At 31.0% G+C, this 21,032-nt stretch overlaps 1 protein-coding gene across 7 annotated transcripts; it reads right to left on the bottom strand.

The window, feature by feature from the left end:
• Positions 1–1,251: 1,251 nt before the first annotated feature.
• On the bottom strand, positions 1,252–20,326 carry LOC129948812 (protein timeless). Of its 7 annotated transcripts, none has more exons than XM_056059865.1 (18): positions 19,442–20,318; positions 14,485–14,718; positions 13,650–14,408; positions 12,933–13,608; positions 12,729–12,870; positions 12,382–12,669; positions 12,088–12,308; positions 11,343–11,541; positions 11,089–11,216; positions 10,642–10,737; positions 10,203–10,356; positions 9,982–10,134; positions 9,723–9,891; positions 9,456–9,656; positions 9,129–9,351; positions 8,971–9,054; positions 5,755–6,174; positions 1,252–2,460 (listed from the first exon to the last, which is right to left on the bottom strand). In XM_056059865.1, the coding sequence occupies exons 2-18, from the start codon at positions 14,579–14,581 to the stop codon at positions 2,361–2,363; spliced, it is 4,110 nt and encodes a 1,369-aa protein (XP_055915840.1). In that variant the 5' UTR covers positions 14,582–14,718; positions 19,442–20,318; the 3' UTR covers positions 1,252–2,360. The 7 variants fall into 7 exon arrangements, with proteins under 7 accessions (XP_055915840.1, XP_055915841.1, XP_055915842.1 ...); XM_056059866.1 differs by having other exon boundaries at positions 12,382–12,666; XM_056059867.1 differs by having other exon boundaries at positions 12,933–13,584; positions 19,442–20,317.
• Positions 20,327–21,032: the final 706 nt, after the last annotated feature.

The following is a 21,032-nucleotide window of genomic DNA, read 5'->3' as shown; positions in this document are numbered from 1 at the left end:
TTTACTATACACAAGGGATATTCCAGTTGGTAATCACACCATAATGGCTACTTTTGCAGATGATACCGCAATTTTGGTACCCGACAAATGTGTCTCTAAGGCAGCAGTAAAACTACAAAATGCCGTCGACACAGTGGACCGAAAAATGGAGTATCAAACTCAATGAAACAAAATCTTCACATATAAACTTTACAAATAAAAAGATATACAATATTCCAATAATCATTAATAATCAAGCTGTAGCTTACGCCAATACCGCCAAATACCTTGGAATGACTTTGGATGCAAAGCTTAAGTGGAAAGAGCACATCAAAAAGAAAAGAACTAAACTTGAAATATAGAAAAATGTACTGGTTGCTTGGTAACAACTCTGATTTATCAATTCAAAACAAAATAATGCTGTATAATCAAGTACTAAAGCCTGTTTGGGCCTATGGAATCCAATTATGGGGCTGTACAAAGAAAACAAAAACCGAAATCATCTAAAAATTCCAAAACAAAGTCCTTCGTGGAATAGTTAATGCACCTTGGTACATAAGAAATACCGATCTGCATCGTGGCTTACAAATAGAAATGGTTACAGAAGTTGTTAAAAAATTCGCTGTATCGCACAACCAGAGACTGCAAAGTCATACTAATTCTGAAATGGAGTCCGTCTTGAATATAAGAAACCATGTTCGGAGATTAAGAAGAACCAAGCCTCATGAGCTTATGGTCTAAAAAAACATGTGAAAGTATTAAAAGTTTAAACTTCCCCCAAAGTGATTGTACAAAATTAAGAAAGAAAAATCGGAAGTCGATCCTTCAAGATTGGTCCTGATGAAGAGGTGGTTTTAGTGGTTAAAAGTCCCACACTACTTGGTGTCGAATACTGCCAAGTGTCTTTCGAAGATTTCCTCCTGTCAAAAAAAAGCTTAACATTCGCATTATGTAATTATAGTTTAGAATGAGTTTTGAATCATGTTCTTATGTCTCACAATTTTTGTGTATCACTGATTTATTGTGGTGACTATTTAACTTCTGTCACAATGGAAAACAGAGCACAGCAAAAGGTTGAAGTCTAGAACTTGATTTATTTTAAAATAAAAACAAACTTTTATGTCGTTTTTCCGGATGAATGAACCGGGACAATGTTTCTATTGTTTTTTTTCTGTTCAATTCTTTGTTTAACCAATGAAATTGTTAAAATTATTAACTTAACATCTGGTTACAACTTTTGCATTGGAAATCGAAAGGCTTCAATGATCAATATCTGGTACAAGAGTCACATAACGTTTTATTTACTTTTGTTGAAAAACTTAAATCTTATCGTAAATAAAGAATTTTCTTACAGATTATTTTTTTATTTCAGTTATAAAAAAAATTCACGTCAATTATATAAAAAATATTTTTCTTTTTGTTTAATTTTATTTTTACTTCAAATTCATCAACTGCACAAAAATGAAGCAAACAATTTTTGTCTTCTCATAATTCATTTCTTGTTTTCAAGTCAAAATAAATAAACATTTTTGTTTCATTATTCGTAATTAATTTAATTTGTATTTGTTTTTTGTTTAAATTTATCTTAATTATTTATTGTAAATATTTTACTATTCTTTTTTTTTTAATTTTTACAGCAAAGCATTTGTAACTCTGTCAAAATTCAGGGGAAAAAATATTTCTTTCTTTATCTTATATTTTGAACTATTTCCAAGTACCTGTGTTAACATAACATTTAAAATTATAATTTTTTAAAAATATTTCGGTTTTTCTTTTTTGTGTACAAATTTATTTTATGTCAACAAGACAAAAAAAAAATAGTTACGTGTTGTAAAAGCACATTAACACCCATAAATACACATATACAAAAATATGAAATTGAAGAAATTGTGGGAGTAAAAACTATAAAAGGTCCTTTAAGTCCTTGTGGTTTTGAAATATTAATATTATAGAATATTGTGTATGTAAATATTGTAAAATAAATGTTGTATTTATTCATTGAATATTTTGTTTGTGATCTGATTAAATATATTTATTTTTAATTAATTCAATACAAATTATGTTTGAATGTTGTTTTTAGAGTGTTGCATTTTTTTAAAAATTATGTTCTTGTAAAAATATAGCAATATTTATTTATTTGTGTGTTTGTTTCCTTCTTTTGATTTTCATCTTCTTCATACATTTTTTTTTAAATATTTGTGTGGTTATTTTATTTTATATACGGTTTAGGTATGGAAAAAAGGCAAGGTATGTTAGTTTTTAGGTAGGTTTATAGGTTAGGTACTGTTTCTTTTGATTTATTTTCAATTTTTCATTTTCAAACAAAACTCGGACGGAAACTACAAGGTTTATCTACGGTTTTGTTGTATAAGAAAACCAATTTAAGGAGTTATTTCCAAAACTTTTAGATGAAAATCTTTATCGTCATCGTCGCTGACATTCATGTGAGTTAGATCTGAGGTTACTGAATCGATGTCATCACTGAAAATAAAGAATGAAAATAATTAGAATTTTAGAAAACGTATTTATTTTGTATTAATAAAATCAAATTAAATATGAATTATCTTTAATTGAATCGGTGCTTTATTGATGAGATTTAATTGGACAAAGAAAATGGGGGCTGTGTGGTGTTCGTATGGCATTATTTGGCTTTTGTTTATTATTTTTGGACTTTAAATTAAACACTTAAGTTTTAATTTTATATTTCCAATGATCCAATGATTCACTTATTCTAGAATATTATTTTGTGAACTGTAAGTTTTTTTTAATTCATTTTAAAAACGATAGGTTCAAATATTTATTTTGTGTCATATAGTTAACTAAAAAGAGCTTACTTCAAGAAGAAAGACCATTTTCAAAACAACTGACATTTAAATATTATAATTATAAGCAGAACTGAAACATTAATGAAGCTAGTTAGTGTATAAAAATAATCTAACGTTACGTTTTAGTGAACTATCTTGATATTTCAAGAACTTTATATCTTTTAGGTTCTTCTTCCAAGTAGTTTTTTTAGGAAATATTTATTTCAGTTTTCTTACTGTTCGCATATTTTGGACGCAAACAATAAATATTCTCTTAAAAACCTTACACTAATCGTAAAATTGTTTCCAGCTTTGTTAGAGTTTCAAAATATTTTTAAGGTACTTTAATAATTAAGGGCATAATTTTTTAAGCAATCTTTGCATACATTTTAAAGTACGTTATTTTATTTTTTGTCAAAAAATTAACAAAAAAGTTGGAATACCTTAGAAATATTTTGAAAAATACTGTGTAGGGGCTTGGTTTTTGATATGCCTTAAAACATAAAATCCAGTAGCAAATTGTTTAAGCATCTGGACAAAATTTGAACTCACTAAAGAAATCTACTCCATCATACTGAATTTTTGCCATCTACTACAATTTTCCGTCCCAATGTCTGTCAATTAGAATTTTTCTATGAATTTGACTTCGGACTAGATGACAATATATATGTATGGTTTTGAATATAATGAAATTGATATAATTATATCGATCTGAAAATTCGATCAAGAGTATAATAGAATGACATTTCTAATAAAGTCACATTTGACGTTTATTATTGTGAAGGATAGGTCTATTTATTTTTTAATTATCTTAATGTGTCACAAAAGTCATGGGAATAAAAAATTACTTTATTTTTTGGAAATGGAGTTAAATTTCAGTAGAATTTTGACAGCTCTTTTTTGCAGTTTATTAAGTGATTAAGAAACAAATTAATTCTTTTTTAAAAAAATTGGAACACAAATAAAACGAGAAAATGTCAAAACAATTTTTAAAAAATCGACAAAATTAAGCTCCGAGTAACTATAAATATACACCATTTTTGTATGAAAACAGATCCCATAAGTAAAAAATAAAAATCAACAAAATATTTTTTCTTTTCCGTCGATATAAATTTATCCGTCAACTGCTAAACCAAAAATTACTATAAATTTGGTAAGAAGTGGCAAATGTCAGATCAATTTTGAGTCTTGCAAAGTAAACTCTCTTACTCTAAGTTTATAAAGTCATAATGAAACGAAGAAATAATTTCCATTTTATTATAAAATGATCGCCAGAATCGATTAGATGAGGAGCATTTTCGAATGGAATCAGATCTGATAAGTGAAAAACAAATAAAGTATGATTTCTTGCCTGTCAAAAGTAATTAATTTGACAAAATAATTTGTCTTGCTTATTGAAGTTATTGATACATAAAACATCAATGCTAAAATAATTTTGTTTTCTTCACCATCGTAAATTAGCATAAAATTTAAATTTTCAAAGTGTGACCACCGCTTAATCAAATACAGTGCTGTCATTAGTTTTGATGCTCCCTGTTAAATACCTATCATTAAAAATTTCAATTTATCTCTTCATCGTCTAGTCATCGCTTGGGTCGTTATTCGTTTGCAAATGTGCACAAGATCAATGTAAAATATTTTTATTTGTATTGCATTGAAATTAAACTCAAGACAGAGACCATGGTTCGTTACAGATCCACAGATCACAGCAGTCTTATACCTTTATAGAGATCTTTTTTTTAAGTTTTGTTTATAAACATGCGGTGACCTGGACCAATTCAGTTCTTTGAAAGCCAATCATTCATGGCTTAATGAATTCCATCACAATTCACAATCAACTACTCTATAACTAACAAACTTGTTGGCTTTTTGTGCTAATTGAACTTATGCGGGTAATTGAAATTAATGCTGTGCAGCAAATAAATAAAGGTTCCAGACAGCGCGGCTTTTTGTGCCTTGTGTAACTGTTGGTGTTGTCTTGTTTTGGGTGGTTTAGTGGAAGTCATAAATGGAATGGTGATTGGCACTTCAGACCTCAAGATCAAAATAGGTATAGAAAATTGAGTTATGAGGCAATAATTTGTACTGATTTAGGGGTTTAAGTTTTTGCATCTATATTTTTTTTAATGAGGGGCTTCTTAAACTTTTTGTTTGCTAAATAGTATCTTAACTAACATATAAATCATCTTTGACCTTTCCATTGATTATTTTATTGTTTTTTTTTTTATAAATATTCAGAAGAAAATCAATTTGACGGTTTAAGTTTATGAACAATAATTTTCAAGGTGACATTAAAACTTCATTTTCTTGCTGGAAGAACATATTAGAGTAGCTATGGCTGCCATTTTTAGAACTATCAAAATTGAAGCAAAAACACACTATACAGCGCCACCATACAGTAAAGATCAAAAACAAAAGTTAAATAAACTCCAACAAGTATTTCTAAAAAACTACACATGTTTCATAACATTGTTGTGAATTGATTAACATCATTTGGTTTATTGTGTACCTTTAAAAAATAGTGCTTCATTTAAATGACAGCAAATGTCAAATTGATTTTTTTCTCTAGCAAATAAATCCTATTGCGTTTAAAGCTAATCTGTTATGAATTAAAAAAAAAAAAACCAAAATCAGTTTTTCCATTCAATTTACAAATAAGACCATTTTCTTGCTTTAGAATTAAAAAGTGCTTCATAATAAAAAAAAATAACAATTTAATTTAATTGAGCACATGTCAGTTGCTTGACGCATGTAATAATTACAGTTTGTCTGCTGGGAACAATAGGAAGACAAAATAAAATTGCACTTAAATCTATTAAAAATTACAAATACATTTTTGTCTAACCCCTCTCACCCACTTTTAAACAAATAAAAATCACCTCACACTTTAAACGTTAGACATGACACTTAAGGCCTGTCATTTAGATATAAATTTTGACAGTTTGATTTTATAAAATTAATTTGTACTTACTTTTCTTGTTCATTCATAAATGCAGACGAGATCATAGCAAAATATTCACTATCCATGTCTAAGGTTCCGCTTCCACTGCGTTGCGTATGGAAACCACTTGATATGCTGTCATTTCTTTGAATTGATTTTATAGCGTATTCATCAATCATGGCCGAATCATCATCACTGAATGAGTTCATTGATGTAAGTTGTTGTTTTTGTGGTGTAGCTGTTATTATAAGTTGCTCTTGTTCTTGAGTTTGTTGTTGCTGCTGTTGTTGCGTTTGTTGTTGAGTTGGTGATTCTTGCTCTTGGCATAAATTAGGTTCATTATCTAAATTGGCAAGTTTATTATAAGGGAAAGCTGGTGGTGCCATAGGGGGTGTGTTTGTTAAACTAGAAACAAACACTTTGTTTGGTAATGTAAATCCAACATTAGATCTGTAGAAACAAAAAAGAATGTAATCTTGGTGTTAAGATCATAATTTATACACAAAATATAATGATAAGTTCAAATGAATGTTTGAGTGAATTGAAAGTGATATCTATTTTTGTTTGTATTATGTTGCAGACTAAACTTAAATCAGAATGTTAATTTTTAAAAATTTGCTTAGAATTTTTCAAAATTTGGAGGTGCACTAAATATTATTCAAACAAACTTTCCAAATATGTACAGTAATTTTTTTTTATCGCGGGGTCCACTTTAAGTACAAAACTAGCAAGAATTATTTATACAAATATTGCTCATACGCCACAGAGTACAATTTTACTTCATTCGCATATTAATCATTACAAAATTGTCAATTATTTCTAAAGGAGGCATTGAAAACTAAATTACAAATATTTGTTTGTTGCATGAACACAAAACTTTCATGAATCACCACCAAGTCGGAGCCCTCCTTATGGTAGGTGTTCCAAGAGGAAGATTGCAATAAGTAACATTATTGTCAGTTACCAACAATTTAACTTGTGCCCCCTGGTTTAGGCTTGGCCAATTTTGACGACAACAAAACGACGTTCACAGTCAATGACTTTTATCAGATCGAAGAGAATTGTAATTCCATTAATCATAATAAAACAATTTTAATTAACCTCAAATGCAAGGTATATGAATTCTCAGAAGTTCCACAAAGGCAATGTTTTGTTTTTGTGTTTTTTCTAACTCTTTATAAAATTGCACGATTTTGAGGAGGGGGCGATAAATGCGAGTGTTTAAAGTGTTATTTTGCGTTGCAATTGGTTTTCTTTCAATTTTATTATTTATAGCAATAAATCAAAGAAAACCAAAGCTCCGAAGTCACTACATCTTCACTCTTATGGGTTTTTCTCATGAACAGGTCTAAAACTGAGAGCTTGAGTTATTTGTGATTTATTTAATGAGAATTCCAGGGATATCTTTGAAGTTGTGGTTGGACTGGTCTTTGTCACGATATACTACTACTGACCTGGGTGTTCACTGTTCGGTATTATGAACCACAACAACACCACGATTCTATTGTCATATGACAAGGCATGGTCACATTTTTGTCTATTACCAATCAACTTTATTCTTTATGATGGAGTTTTTAAACATAAGACATAAGCTTGCGTGTACAAAATACAACAGTTTAAGTTTTTTTGTCAATAAATAATTAATTTATTGGTGAATTTATGCAAACTGCATGTCATTTGAATTTTATTGATTTGATTTTTTATTGTAGTAATGGTCAGGCACCATTAAGAGAATTAAGTTTTTGAATAGGCAAACAAATGATCTAAATCAAAATTTAATTGGTTGTTTGGCACCATTATGGTAAAATAAGGCTATCCACAAGCGACATATCGATATAGCAGGTTTATGTTTTGTAAAGTAAAATGTGCAGACAATATTTCTAATATCTCTGATCCTACAAAAATAATTGTTTTATTTTTAGATTTTGTAATTTAAGGTATTGTTAATCTTATTAAGCTCAAAACATGCTACCTTCTCTCAAAAAAAACTGTAATCTAGTAATAAACTGAAATACCTCCTAATGGTGATAAATTACAATATCCCTGTTACAATGGCTTAAAAATTGTAAAAGTACATAAGTTGCTGTTGAAATATGTCGTTACTTTACTAATGTTTAAAAAAAAAAGTTTTGGCAATTTCGAAACGCCCCAGGCCCTAAAGATAAATAGGCATGTGTCACTAGTTTGCAATATCTCCAAAGCCATAGCTACGTCAACTAGCCCGAAAATTACCTTCAAACTCACTTCTAATAATATCAATATGCAGCTTAGGCTAAGAACTTGGAATTTTTAATGTAGAATCTTTCACCTAAATACATTGTACCTCATACAAAACTTTTTAGAGTTCAGAGATATAAGAAAATTTGTTTGGAAATTTATTTTAATCTTCTTTAATTCTGGTTTTATTGATGTTGAAACCATTAGAATATTTTCTCTCTTTAAGAGACTAAAAAGCAAAACAATTCTTTAAGTGATCTTTTATTCCAATCAGTCTTATGCTGTCTATTTATCTGATGAAATTTGAAATGTAGCTCTTATATCTCAAGACATCAAAAATGTTGACCCTATTTAAAATTGCTGCAAATCAGGAATGCGAGACCTCTTTTGAAATATGCTCAGAAAGGAAATAAAATTTCTCGTAGGCTATCAGTTTAAAATTCCTTTCTGGATTTACAATTTTTCAATATATTGGACTCAAATATTTCATAGGAAACGTCGAACGCGTCGAAGGTCTGGAAGATACTTTATGTATCGACAAATTCCAATATCTCTTCATTAAATAAATAAATAAGGTGGCGCAACAGTCCGTTGAGAACTAGGGTCTAAATTCCTGATTGCTAGTAGATACTGCTTTTAGGAATGGGGGAGACCTTCAGTTTTAAGCTGAAGCCGAACCGCTAATTTGAAAAAGTACACTTCATGTTAAAAATTACTCTTGGTGGATTTTGTCAATAACTCGCAAGAGGCAGCACCCATGCCACGGGTACTATTAGCAATATCTCTTTACCATGTAAATTAACCAGAGGTTTTTATTATTGATGAATTGAATTTTAATAGCTTCATCAGCAAATAACACAGAAACTAAAAATTGATTACCTTAACTGCTACTAAAATACGTTTCTTTTAATATTTCCCTAAACGTTGTCTGTTTTCGGTTCGGAGATATTAGGTTAGGATTTTGTTCAAATTGAGTGTAAATGGTTTTAAAATATTCTTTTCAATACTTTTTTCATTGAATTCTCTTACCTATCACTTGGTACACATTTGCTTCTCATAACCAGTTGCAACCAATTAGGAACGGAATTTGAAGGAGTAAGATCTGGCGTAAATCTATAGAGGAAAATCACAATTCAAAAATTAACCTTCTGTCTTAAAATTTAACCTCTTTTACTATACAAACTTACCTTATTATAGAATTAGCTTGATTTGGTCTTGAAAATGCTGTCATATCTCTAAGACTTGTTTGTTTGCCACCACTACCACATTCATCATCTGACATTGGAGTGCTACTATTTTTAACCATAAATTCTCTTGGGTCTTCATGTATAACAGTTAATGAGGATCTCTTTAGATGTTCACATCTTATGTCTGATTCTTTGATTAAATCCACATCGAATTTTATAACCACTATAAATTCGTTTTGTTTTATCAGAATTTCAAGGAAAAAAAGAAAGAAAAGCTCAAAAAGTCAAGGAACTTATTTAAAAGGTGTTCTATCACTAATAACTCACAATCATCCATAGGACCAAGTTTTTTGGCTAATGAAAACATTGTTTCAACAGTCCAGAAACTTGGTATTCTTGCAAATAAACTTCCAGCATCAGCAGGTAATTGAAAACCAAGTTTATGTAGGAGTAAGACAAATGGTTGATAGAGCATTGTGCTTGCTTGTTCTGAATTCCATTGGACAATTGGGATTGATTCATTTTTAACTAAACATTAAATTGAAATTTTTTTAAAAATTGTCTTGAGTTAGAAATTAAGACTTTTAAACTTACAAATACAATGATAGGCAATAGGTTCCATTATGTGCGGCAAATCGTCATAGTCTTTTCGACTTTTGAATTTTTTAAGTGTCAATTTGACATAACAACATTCTAGAAGTACATTCTGTAGCCATGTGAGAAGATTGGATTTGTTTTCCTTAATAATTAAATCACGAAGAACCTATAAGAAAGTTATGTGGTTAGTATTAACGAATTATTAAACCTTTTCTCAATTTTTCAGTTGAAAGTTAAGCTAGAATGTGACACTAACCTGGAAATCGTCAACTGGTTTATCAGATGATGGTTCTCTTGTATCAATTCCTGATTCTCCTGATGTGGAATTTGAAGTTAGTTGAAGAGATTTTTGATATTCAGCATCCTCAAACTTCATTAAATCATCATATTCTAGCAATGCAATGATATCCTGGAAGAAAAATTTAAAACTCCATAAGTTGCTGAATTGTGCTGAATTTTGAATTTTTATTGTCAAACCTGTTGCAATAGCTGCTGAATAACAGAGATTCTGGATTTATGTTTTTTACCATTATCACGGAATAGTTGGACAATACTTCCAACAACATCTTTAGTTTTCTTTCCTTGGACATAATACCAATAAAGGGTGTTCATTTCTTCTTGCGTCCAGAAGCTTTTTGAGAGAAAAAAATAGAAAGAAACAAGAATGCAAACTAAAAATTAAACATATGTCTTTTTTGTGGTTGTAGCAAATAAATAAAAAGAAACACTTAAATATTAAATTTATTTCAAAAACAATAAATTAAAGTTATTTTAAAATTAAGAACTGGCTTATAACAATTCTTTTTCTATCCAAATACAAAATTTTTGTACACACTCAAAAAAACAAAAATTAATACAAAACTAAAAGAAAAACAAACAAAGTTAGAAAACCAAATAAATTCTGGAACAACAGAACCTCTCAAGCAGTTTATTAAACTCCAAGCGTTTGACACCTTTATCGACTGACACCGGAACTTGTACCCAATCTCCAAATGACAACACGTCATTGACCCTGAAATTAAATATCAAATAATGGAAGCAGACGCTTGAACGTTAATTATTATATAGATAAAGAATATTCTCAAAAGTGCGTCACTTTTCAAACATCTCCTTCCATATTTTAAGAATTAAATTCCAGGGAGCGAAAAAAAGTTAACATTAAATAAAAAAAAAAATAAAAAAATATTAACAAAATTATTAAATTATAAACAAATCGAATTGGTTTAGGTAAGTAAGTTTTCTAACAGAGAAGCTAATACCATTATAAGCACAGCCGGGTGAGAACTCAAAAAGTATAATAAGTTAGTTTATTTTTTTTAAAGCAGACAAATATTGCCTTAAAAAGTATATAATTAAGACATACCAGTCAGTGTTTTCGAGATTGTGCTCCTTGGTTAGTGCTGTCAGGGAAGAGTCGCGATGATCGAAAGGACTTCGTTGGGGATTATGGATGAATTTATTGATAACGTATTCAACTAAATCACTCCAATCCTGTGAAAAAAAAGAAATGTTTAAAAATGACGATTAAGTAAATTGCGTACAGAAATTATTTAAGAACAAATTTTCGAGCGCTTAATACGTATTTTTATGTTTTTTTTTTTTTGAAATGTCACTTACCTCACAAAGTTCAAATTCTTTTTCCCAAATTTTGGAAAATGCTTTTAAAATCGCTGGCTGGAACATAAGATTGATTTGGCTCAAATCACCAACAACATGATGCATCATTGTTAAAATGCAATCGTTAACAAAAACTCCATTTTCATTGAAACCCTCAAGTAATAGTCCATAGTTACACATAATTTCTGGTATTCCAAATCTATAAATAAAAGTAATTTATTTTTATCAATAAACATTATTAAATCAGAAAACTTTTTGATATTTACACGAAGCGACAAAAATCAATTTTTTGTGTACGGATCTTTCAGAGAACCAACAAATTTTATCAATTTGAAATTAAGATTGATTTTTGTTGATCTGTCATCAGTTTTAGTGACTTTTGGAAAATCTAGATAATATTGACAGTAATTGTCAGTCTAGATTTTTAACAAATCTTAATTAACTAATCGAAACAATCAACAAAATTAGTGACTACTTTGTCACAGTTTTGACATTTGTATTAAGCTGAACACTTTCATATTATTTGACAGCTTAGGCGTTGGCAAAAGAAGATCAATTTTGTATCCATAAGTCAAAAACGGATCATTTTTTTTGCCCAATGGAATTCTGAATGTCGGAATCCGGTAAAAATTGATTTTTGAACCATTAGAAATTTCCATTTATAAGCAAATATGAAATCAAATTCAATTTGCTCTAAAATTGATCAATCATCAAGACTTCAAGTTGATTTTTGTTTTTTACTCACTGTGATATGTGATCAATCATTTTAATATTGACATTTGCATCGGATTTTGTCATGCCATCCAATATTTGCAGTAACATATGATTGGTTATGATGAGATCCTGAAGGTACTGTTTCGTGTGAAGGTTGGGATTGAAGTTTCTCAACAAAAGTACAAATAAGTTTCGAATATCTTCTGATGTGCTGATTTGAATTTGAAGCCGATGGAGATGATTACGGTCAGCCTGAAAATAAAATAATTTTTTCATAAGGTTCACTATTTTTCCCAAAAAAAAAATAAAATTTCACAACACTTACTTCACTTAAATGCGTAACTCTCTTATAAGTTTCAATAGCTTGTAAAAATTCTCTTATCGCTGTCACTAGCAAATGCATTCTCCTTAGATAAGACTTTAAATCGCTACCCTCATGTTGTTTGTTCAGCTCTAATTGTTCACACAATATAACGCCTTCATAAGCTAAGTAGCTTATCACATCAAACGTCAGAACTGAATGCATATGCTCCAAGTCAAGTTCAAGTTGTGCGGCAAATTTGAGGAAATACGTTAGCAGCCAGAAGAAGTGCGATGTGTCCATAAAAATCTTCTGAAACTATGTATGTTAGAATCCATTCTTTAGAAATTGAAAATAATCGAAATAAATACCTCATCTGTGATAAGGTGCATATGGAGATCGCCCACAACAAAGTCATAGCCCTTAAGCAAGAAGTCAACTGTGAACTCTTTGAGGAGATTGGAAATGTCCTGGCAACTAGGTGTGTGAAGAAATAAACCTTTCATGTTAATTCTGGGAAAAAATAAATCCAATTAAAACCGAAGTTGATGAAGTCATACAAAAATAAAACTTACAAACTACTCTTGCTCCTCTTGACAAGCTTCTTCCGCCGTAGGTCATTATTGTCGAGCAGCGTCAAAATAGCCCGGTGCTTTGTTCTTGGCTTCGAGTTGCACGGAGGCTTCTGATGGGCTGGCTTACTCTGAGGACCATACTCTTCATTACTGGAGATTGAGATGGATTCTTGGTTCTCTATTTGCGTACTATAGCCATAGTCCGATTGGTCAGACTGTGAGGAAGCACACTCTCGTTTTGTGGGGGAACATTTGCCTCTGGTCAATTGAACTTGACTGGAATGGCGAACTTTTGTCTTTGAGTTGTCACTACCCGGAGCGGGAGACTTTTGGGGTGGTAGTTTGAATGTTTGTTCAGAATCATCATTGGGTTCTGTGACGTCCATGGGAGTGCTAGGAGTTTGTTGAGCTGGTTGTTGTGGGCTTGCTGGAGCAGCATTGGAAGTTGGTCGGTGTGATGAGGATGATGACGAAGATGATCCCGATGACTGTTGCTGATGTTGCTTTTGTTTTTTGGTTTGTTTTGTTGGGACGCGTATGAGGGCATTCTGGTACTCGTGGCCTTTTCGGCTGACTTCTTGGAGGGTAGCATCAGTTTCGTCACGCAGTGCCTGGCGACGATCTTCGGGACTTTCTTTCTTAGAACCGCCTCCTACCATAGAAAAAATAAAAAATACTTTGATAAACTTAGACTTAAGTTCAAATAAATCAAATTACCATTATCAGACGAGTCAGAAGTGAGCATTGGACTGGAGTCACCACTCTTCTGCTGTGGTGGAGTGGTATTACTCTCATTATCCTCCGAACTCTCAGACAATGAAGCTTCAAACCAACTATTCAACATTTTCTGCATCGTACTGACATGTTGTTCTTTGTACATCAACGCAATCAACTGCACCATGGTCACGACCCAAGATGTCCTTTTTGGGCAGGTCATCAAGTACAGTAACAACTTGTCTATGCTCTGAACAAACAGATTCCATAGTATCGTGTTTTGCATGGATGTCTTTGAATTGGATACTTCCTGACGCTGTGGCACAATCAAATTTGGATTTGAATCTGGAATATGTAGGATGTTCCGCAACAAAACCAAACAATTGTTTATTTGTTCGCATTTCTGTTGAGATAACTTTGGGTCACTCTCCAAGATGTGTTGCATAAATTCCAGGACCGATTTTGTACTTTTCGGATCGGTGAATGCTTCTTTGCTCTTGTATAGAAGATTATTCAATTCGAAAACTGTTGTGCGACCAACTTCAGTACGATACATAACTTCCACAGAGAATAGACATTCGACCGGGACTGTTAAGTTAACCAAAATTCGTATAACAGAACCGAGAACATCATCGTCTTTGGCATTCTCGAGAAGTGGTATCAAATCGGTACGGATGTTTTGGCCAAATCCAATAGCACGACGATAGGTTCGGAGTGTTTGGTCTTCATACGTAAGCTTGCAATTGATTTCTTCCAAAATAGCTACATATAAATAAAAACAAATATGTGATAATTTAAATTTTAGAAATATAATGGAAAGCTGTAGTATAAAACTTACAAAGAGCATTGGGGCTGACGACATAGGAATCACCATCAATACAACCCAAAGATGCAAAGGCACTCTGGATTTTTGGTGAGGCTAACAGCCAATCCATAAAAAGCTGCTTGTTAGGTTTTTTAGTAAGGTTTTGTAATTTAAGTTTTTGTGTGTTGACGATAGTTGTTTTCTTCTTCTTCTATTGTACTCATTTGTTATCGATATTATTAATGTCCCAAATACAAGAGAAATATGCTATTAGAAAGAAATGAAAAAAAAAACATATTTTAATTTTGGTTTAAAATTTTATCTAAATTAATAAACTTTTTCTTAGTTTAACAAATTAAAATAAATGGCATTTCTGAAGCTATAAGTTCTTAGCCATAAGTTTGAATTTAGTTTTGATTCTTCCTTTCTTAAATTAATATCAAACAAAACTGTATTTCCGTCGGCATGTCGGCACATATGTTATCGATATTTTTCATTTGCGATGTCCATTTTTGCTATAAATTTACAAATCGGTTGCTAATGTCATTAGTTTTGTCCTTTTGACCATAGATGGACACATGATTTACCGATTTTGAAAGCTTTGATTGAGATATTTGTATTGATATTTTAGAAGAATATGTAGTTGAAGTTTATCATCTTCTTTAAATATGCGGGCAATATTTCGGATCAAAAAGACGTGAATAACTTTTAGGAAACTTAAGTTGCAATTCATATATTTTACTATTTTCCACTTTTACATAGTTTTATCTTTATGCTATTCAATTTTTTTTTTTTCTTAAATTTTCTTAAAAACTGTATAACCGACGGGTTTGACAGTACATTTTTTAAATATTTGGGATAGAAACTCGATTTATTGTGATGGCTGCCATTTTTATTATAGAATTGGCATTTTGGAAAATAATGTAACGCGACCAATTTAGTACTGTTTTAATGTTGCATTGATGCTTAACTTAAGGACAGATAAAAACGGATGAGTGGTTAAATTCACGTATGTGTATTATGATATAGATTGTTTGTGTGGAAACTTCTTTATTCTTTTTGGTTTGGCAGCTGTTTTCGTTTAGCAATGAATAAAAATGATTAATAACCCACTTTCAAAAAGACTAGTTATTCAAATCACGTTTCATGCAAAAACACTCGTCTGAAGTAAACTTTTAACATTAGATATGTCTAGATTTTACTTAACTTGCAAGATGTGGTAAGTTCAATTAAGGACATTTTTAAAGCTCATGATAACAGTACACTTTTTCCCCAAAATGTACAAATGTGTAGGCAACGATTTTATTGTTTTCTTCATGTTCCTTTGTTTAAGCTAATGGTGCATTCAAACTGCATTACCGTCTGATTTAGCAGTACGTGTTATCGATATTTCCTTTAGAAACTCCATTTTGTATGAGATGGCAGCCATTTTCATTGTTGAACTGACAGTTTAGTAGTTGGTAAAACGATTTTAGAGCAATTTGTTGAATAAATACTCCTGTGTTAATCAAAGAAGGCGACTTGTTTAGTATAAACTAACACTTTGACATATTTTTAAGATGTTATTCAACTTGCAAGATGCCATAGTCTAAAAAACTTTTAGGTAACTTTCAGAAGTTTTTCCGATCAACTACAGTTTCTTTAATAGGATATTCATATCTTTCATAACTCACAAACAATATTCACTGAGTCACAAACTAAGCTCCTTAAAAAAGGTCCTTATACAATTCTAAACAATTCCTTCTTTCCCTCTTTTCCCATAAAAACTCCTGAGGGAGAAACCCAAATATTTGACCTCCATGTGCGTCATCATGATGGCAAATTTTTATACCCATTCATCTTTAATCTAAAAATAATTCCAATTACATTTTACGCCACTATCCACTGAATAATCTTTTTCCTTTCGTCCTTCCATCGTCATAATATTATAATATTTTCATTTTGAATTTTCTACTTTCTAAGAAAATCACATGTTTTCAACGTACATATCCTGGCAAAGTGTTAAATACTTAAAAGAGTAAAATTTGTATAAATCAAAATGTATGTCAAGAACCTGGTGTATTGAGTACAGTGTAGTTTATAAGACATCAGTATCAAACAGGTGAACCCTGCCTCGATATGGGGTTGTTTTTCTTTTCGTATTTTCAATTGAACGTATATTATATTGAGCTAGCTCGATGTGAGATGATTTTTGTCACGTTTCATTGAGAATTTTCAATAAAATATCTATGAAAGCAATATGAATAAATTGAATGAGATAGGTATGGTACAAGACACACAATATATTACCTGAGACTATAAAGGCTAAGGCTTACATAAACTATTATATCAAGGTGGCTTTATAGATACGTATGTATATATGTATAGATACTTTATCTTTTCATATTTTCATAGTTTTTTTTCACAGTAAATGTTTAATTACGTCATAGTTCTTTGTCAAAAACAAAAGGATATATTCTACCACCCTATCTATAATCTTCCTCGCATGCAAAAGGACCAGGGAGCATCTTCCTATGCATATATTTTTAAGGTATATGTCAAACTGTGGGTTTTTCCCGATTTTAAAGAAAAATAATACATGATGGTAGCGAGCCTGGTATCCATGATTCATCCTGTTGATATTTTTGCTATGATGATGGTTATGGATTGTCTCATGGATAAATGGTGGTGTAGACCGGCAGTCGGTATAGTCAGTAGTCCATATCGATAATGCAACATTAGGTCACGTGGATACATAGAATATAGAATTTCAGCTAAGGATGAGTTTAAAAGCAAATAACGAATAGAAAACCCAACATACATACGTTTTATACGCTTGAAACGTAATTTATTTGTTTGTGGTTACTTTTTTATTGGGAAGAGATTGTGAAATTGCACGTTTTCTTCTGTTATGGACATAAAAAAGTGTATAAAGGACATTTCAAATAGGCAAAAAAGAAACGTGCTTATATAGATTATGGCTCTTAGTATAAGTTGTTTCCATGAAGAAAGCCTACGCGAGTGAAAAAAATAAAGATTTTTGAGAGGGAGGTTTGAAGTAGAATTTAACACGTAATTTGAACACTTATCCAGTTGATCAGCAATATGGAAGGTTTCTTTTAGATTAGAATTAATTTATAAGAAATTTAAATAAGAATTTTATAAATTTTTATTAATATTTTATAAAAAAGAGAATGATCATTTCAATCCCAATTGAAAGCCTCATTCTCCATCACACTTCAAGGTTAAAGTTCAAATATAACAAATTTAGAGGTTAACCAATTTTTATCATGACATCAAATACGCTTCCGTTCAAAGATGTAAACTTTTGTATAGTTAATATGATGATTTAGTGTTTAGGAAATCTGGTTACTTGTACTTCAATGCTAGTCACATATCTGGTTATCCTAAAATGTCTTGAAATACTTGTATTGTCGTAACATCGATTGATATAGGCTGTTTTTTTTCTATAATACTACAACACCGCATATTCTCTCTCTCTAATTGAAGGAATCTAGAAGAGAGGATTTTCGCTTCCTGCAGCCAAAAGCGTTCCCACTTTCAAGAAACCGATTTTTGTCCGGGTACAATAAACAAAAGACGTCAACGTATGAACATTCTTTATCCAAATCGTAGTTTCGGCTTATTAAGAAGATAAAATTCAGTTACAAGGAAAGCTAACCTCCATATACTATCCCAAAGGGAGCTTTAGCTTAGTTGTGTTTATAGGGATGCATAAATAATTACCGGCGGCTATCACCACTTTCAGGTGATGTAAGCAGTTTGACGTGTCTAAAAGTTTCGCTGCTGGCCTGAAGCTACCCGACCAAGGTCGGGATACCAAAAAGTCAAACGGACAAAATATAATAAAATACTTGCATTTTTGCGAGATGCTAAAAGAAGGTGCGAGCAAACTATTAAGTAAATATTTTATGTAAATAACATGTTGACATCTTGACTTAAACAAATTTGAAGTGATTTGCAAACAAAAATCAAACAATTTTGAGTGATTCGCGTTGGGCGCCATTTAAGGATTTTCTGTTTTCTTCAGTCTTTACTCAAGGTAAATATTTCTCATCGAATTTGTTATTGAATAATCCTTAATAAAATCTTCTTAAAACATAAATTCTCTTTTATTTCTTATCATAAAGCTACCTTCAGGCTCCAAATGCTGTAAAGTTTTATTCAAAATTTTTAAATTTTGATATCAATTAATTTGATTTGGTTTATAGATGGATAAAGTTAAATTAATTGGGTAAAAAACCAATTTAGGGAATATGTCTTAAAATGTAAATCAATGCGTTTTTATAGGTTTAAAAAATATCTGGGGTTTTTAAGTATCACATAGAAACACTTTTATGGCTGGATTCATAACATCTCCTTTGAGCTCAGAGATTGTTGTTTTTTGTTTGGAAGAAAACGTCACCATTATTAATTTCTTTGTTTTTTGAGGGTCACTTTGCCTTTCAATAATTTTACGGAAAACAAATTTGTATAAGATTTCTACTCGATCAATAGATTTGTACCATTTGTGGTTTCTTCTTATCAACTTTAATTTTTTACTTGGTTAACTTATTAATATTTAATTTCCTTAAAAAAGCAGACGTAATATTAGAGTATATAAAATATCAACAATAATTAGATTTTATCTTCAAGAAGAGAATAATTGATCCACTGTATAGATTTAAAGCTAAGTCGCCGCCGATCTTTCAGCAAGTATTGTTCTAAAATACTGTTTAAAGGGCCTCGATCAGTTTTTGAGCATATTAAGAACTACTTTGAAAACGATCAAATTTCAAGTAGTATTCCAAAATACTTAATTATACCGTTACTTTTACGCATTATGAATACTTGAAAAAAAAAAACATATTGTTTTTGGCCTTGAAACACAAGTGGTACCAAATTCGTTTGCATTGAACTGGCTGAAGTTGGTTCGATCAACCTATGGGTGATCACTGATCATGCAATCCGCATGTTGAAAACTGAAATCATTCTCTTCTATCAAACTTACCTAAAATCCAAAAACTCTCCACTGTCGGCTTCGTTCACAATCACTTTTTTTTGTTTGTTTGTCTGTTTTAAAATATTCTTATGGTTCTTTCTTCATTTTTTTTAAATATTTTATTTAATTTTTTTTGAATGAAATGAAACTTTTTACTTCAAATTTGTACTTTCACAGGTTTTTCACTTGTAATATATTTTAGTATATAATTATATTGTCTTGATTAACACAACAACTGCTGCATGACTATTTTGTATATTGTATTTTAAAATCCAAGCAAGTCCAATAGTTCGATATATTAGCGTATCTCATACAATGATTCAACAAGTAGGTAGTGTCTCTAACTCACGTGTACTTGAAGTAGGTTTACTATTAGTTTGTATTTATTTATGCAAGTTACAAAAATGCAATGCAACTTTGTTTAAAAGTTGTTTTTTTCCACAGGAAGGGTAGGTATATTAATCCACACCGAGGTGACGGACGTTCAAGATTATTAAAACTTATATAATCCCAAGTGAGAAACAACGACAGCAGATTAAGTCACAATAACGTGATCTATTGTCTAACGAGAGTATAACAATTTTGAAAGACTCTTGTTTTTGTTTTTCAAAAACGGTATCAGATTTTGTTTTTCAATTTTAAGGGAATTTCAAATTTGTTTATAAGAATGATACAATTTTATATCAAGTATTTTTTTAATAAATTTATTAACTTCTCAGCGAACAATAAAGAACGATGATAAGCGAGAACTAGTTTCGAAAAACGATGTATAACTCACGACAATCGGCGAGTAAGTGAATTTAATAAAATTATGTTTTCAGCTCTAGACTCTAGAGACTCTATAGAACACGGAGGAACCAACTTTGCTACGGAAGTTTTCTATTGTTGCTGCTGCTGGCTTTGACTGGAAGTTGAACTGTGGGCAGCATGTTGCTTTTGTTTGTTGCATGATGATGATGGGCGCAAGTAGAACGTTCTATAATAGCTCTTTCCTCGTCTCGCACTCGACAATCCAGCAACCGATGAAGTACGCGCATGGTATCTTGTAGATTTTAAATGTAAACACAAATAAAATCACGTGCAGATGCAACGTGCTATTGTCAGTACGAGTATCTATCGGTTAAAAAATAAAATACAAAAATTGCATACGGCATACGGAGTACAATGCAAAATGTGTGCCATTCAAAAGCAGATATGTAGGTACTTTTTTTGTATTATTTTTTGTTGGCGTGTTGGATGGAGGCTTTGTAATATATTGAGCTATATACCGTTTAAATATGATGACGCCGATATGAGGTATTGTAATATTGAACGGGGACCGGGTGCGTAGCGTACCTACAGCCAGCGTACGAGTACAGCGTAGGTTGGTATCTAGGTTTATATTGTTAAGTGATGTGATTTCGAAAATCTTTTAAGTACACACGTATGTTATTTGCTATATCTTTATGTATACATTCATAATGCATCTTTTAGTAGTTTTTATTTCTATCAATGAAATTTTCATGTCATTTTTGATTTTAATTTTTAATTCACTTGAATGCCTTGATTCTTTAAATAGGTTAACAAATGTTTTACAGTAGATAGGATGAGGGTATGGACT

This window comes from Eupeodes corollae, chromosome 3, assembly GCF_945859685.1.
Source record: "Eupeodes corollae chromosome 3, idEupCoro1.1, whole genome shotgun sequence".
NCBI classification, from domain to species: Eukaryota; Metazoa; Arthropoda; class Insecta; order Diptera; family Syrphidae; genus Eupeodes; species Eupeodes corollae.
The sequence above is the reverse complement of the archived record's forward strand: the minus strand, read 5'-3'. Positions and strand labels throughout refer to the sequence as shown.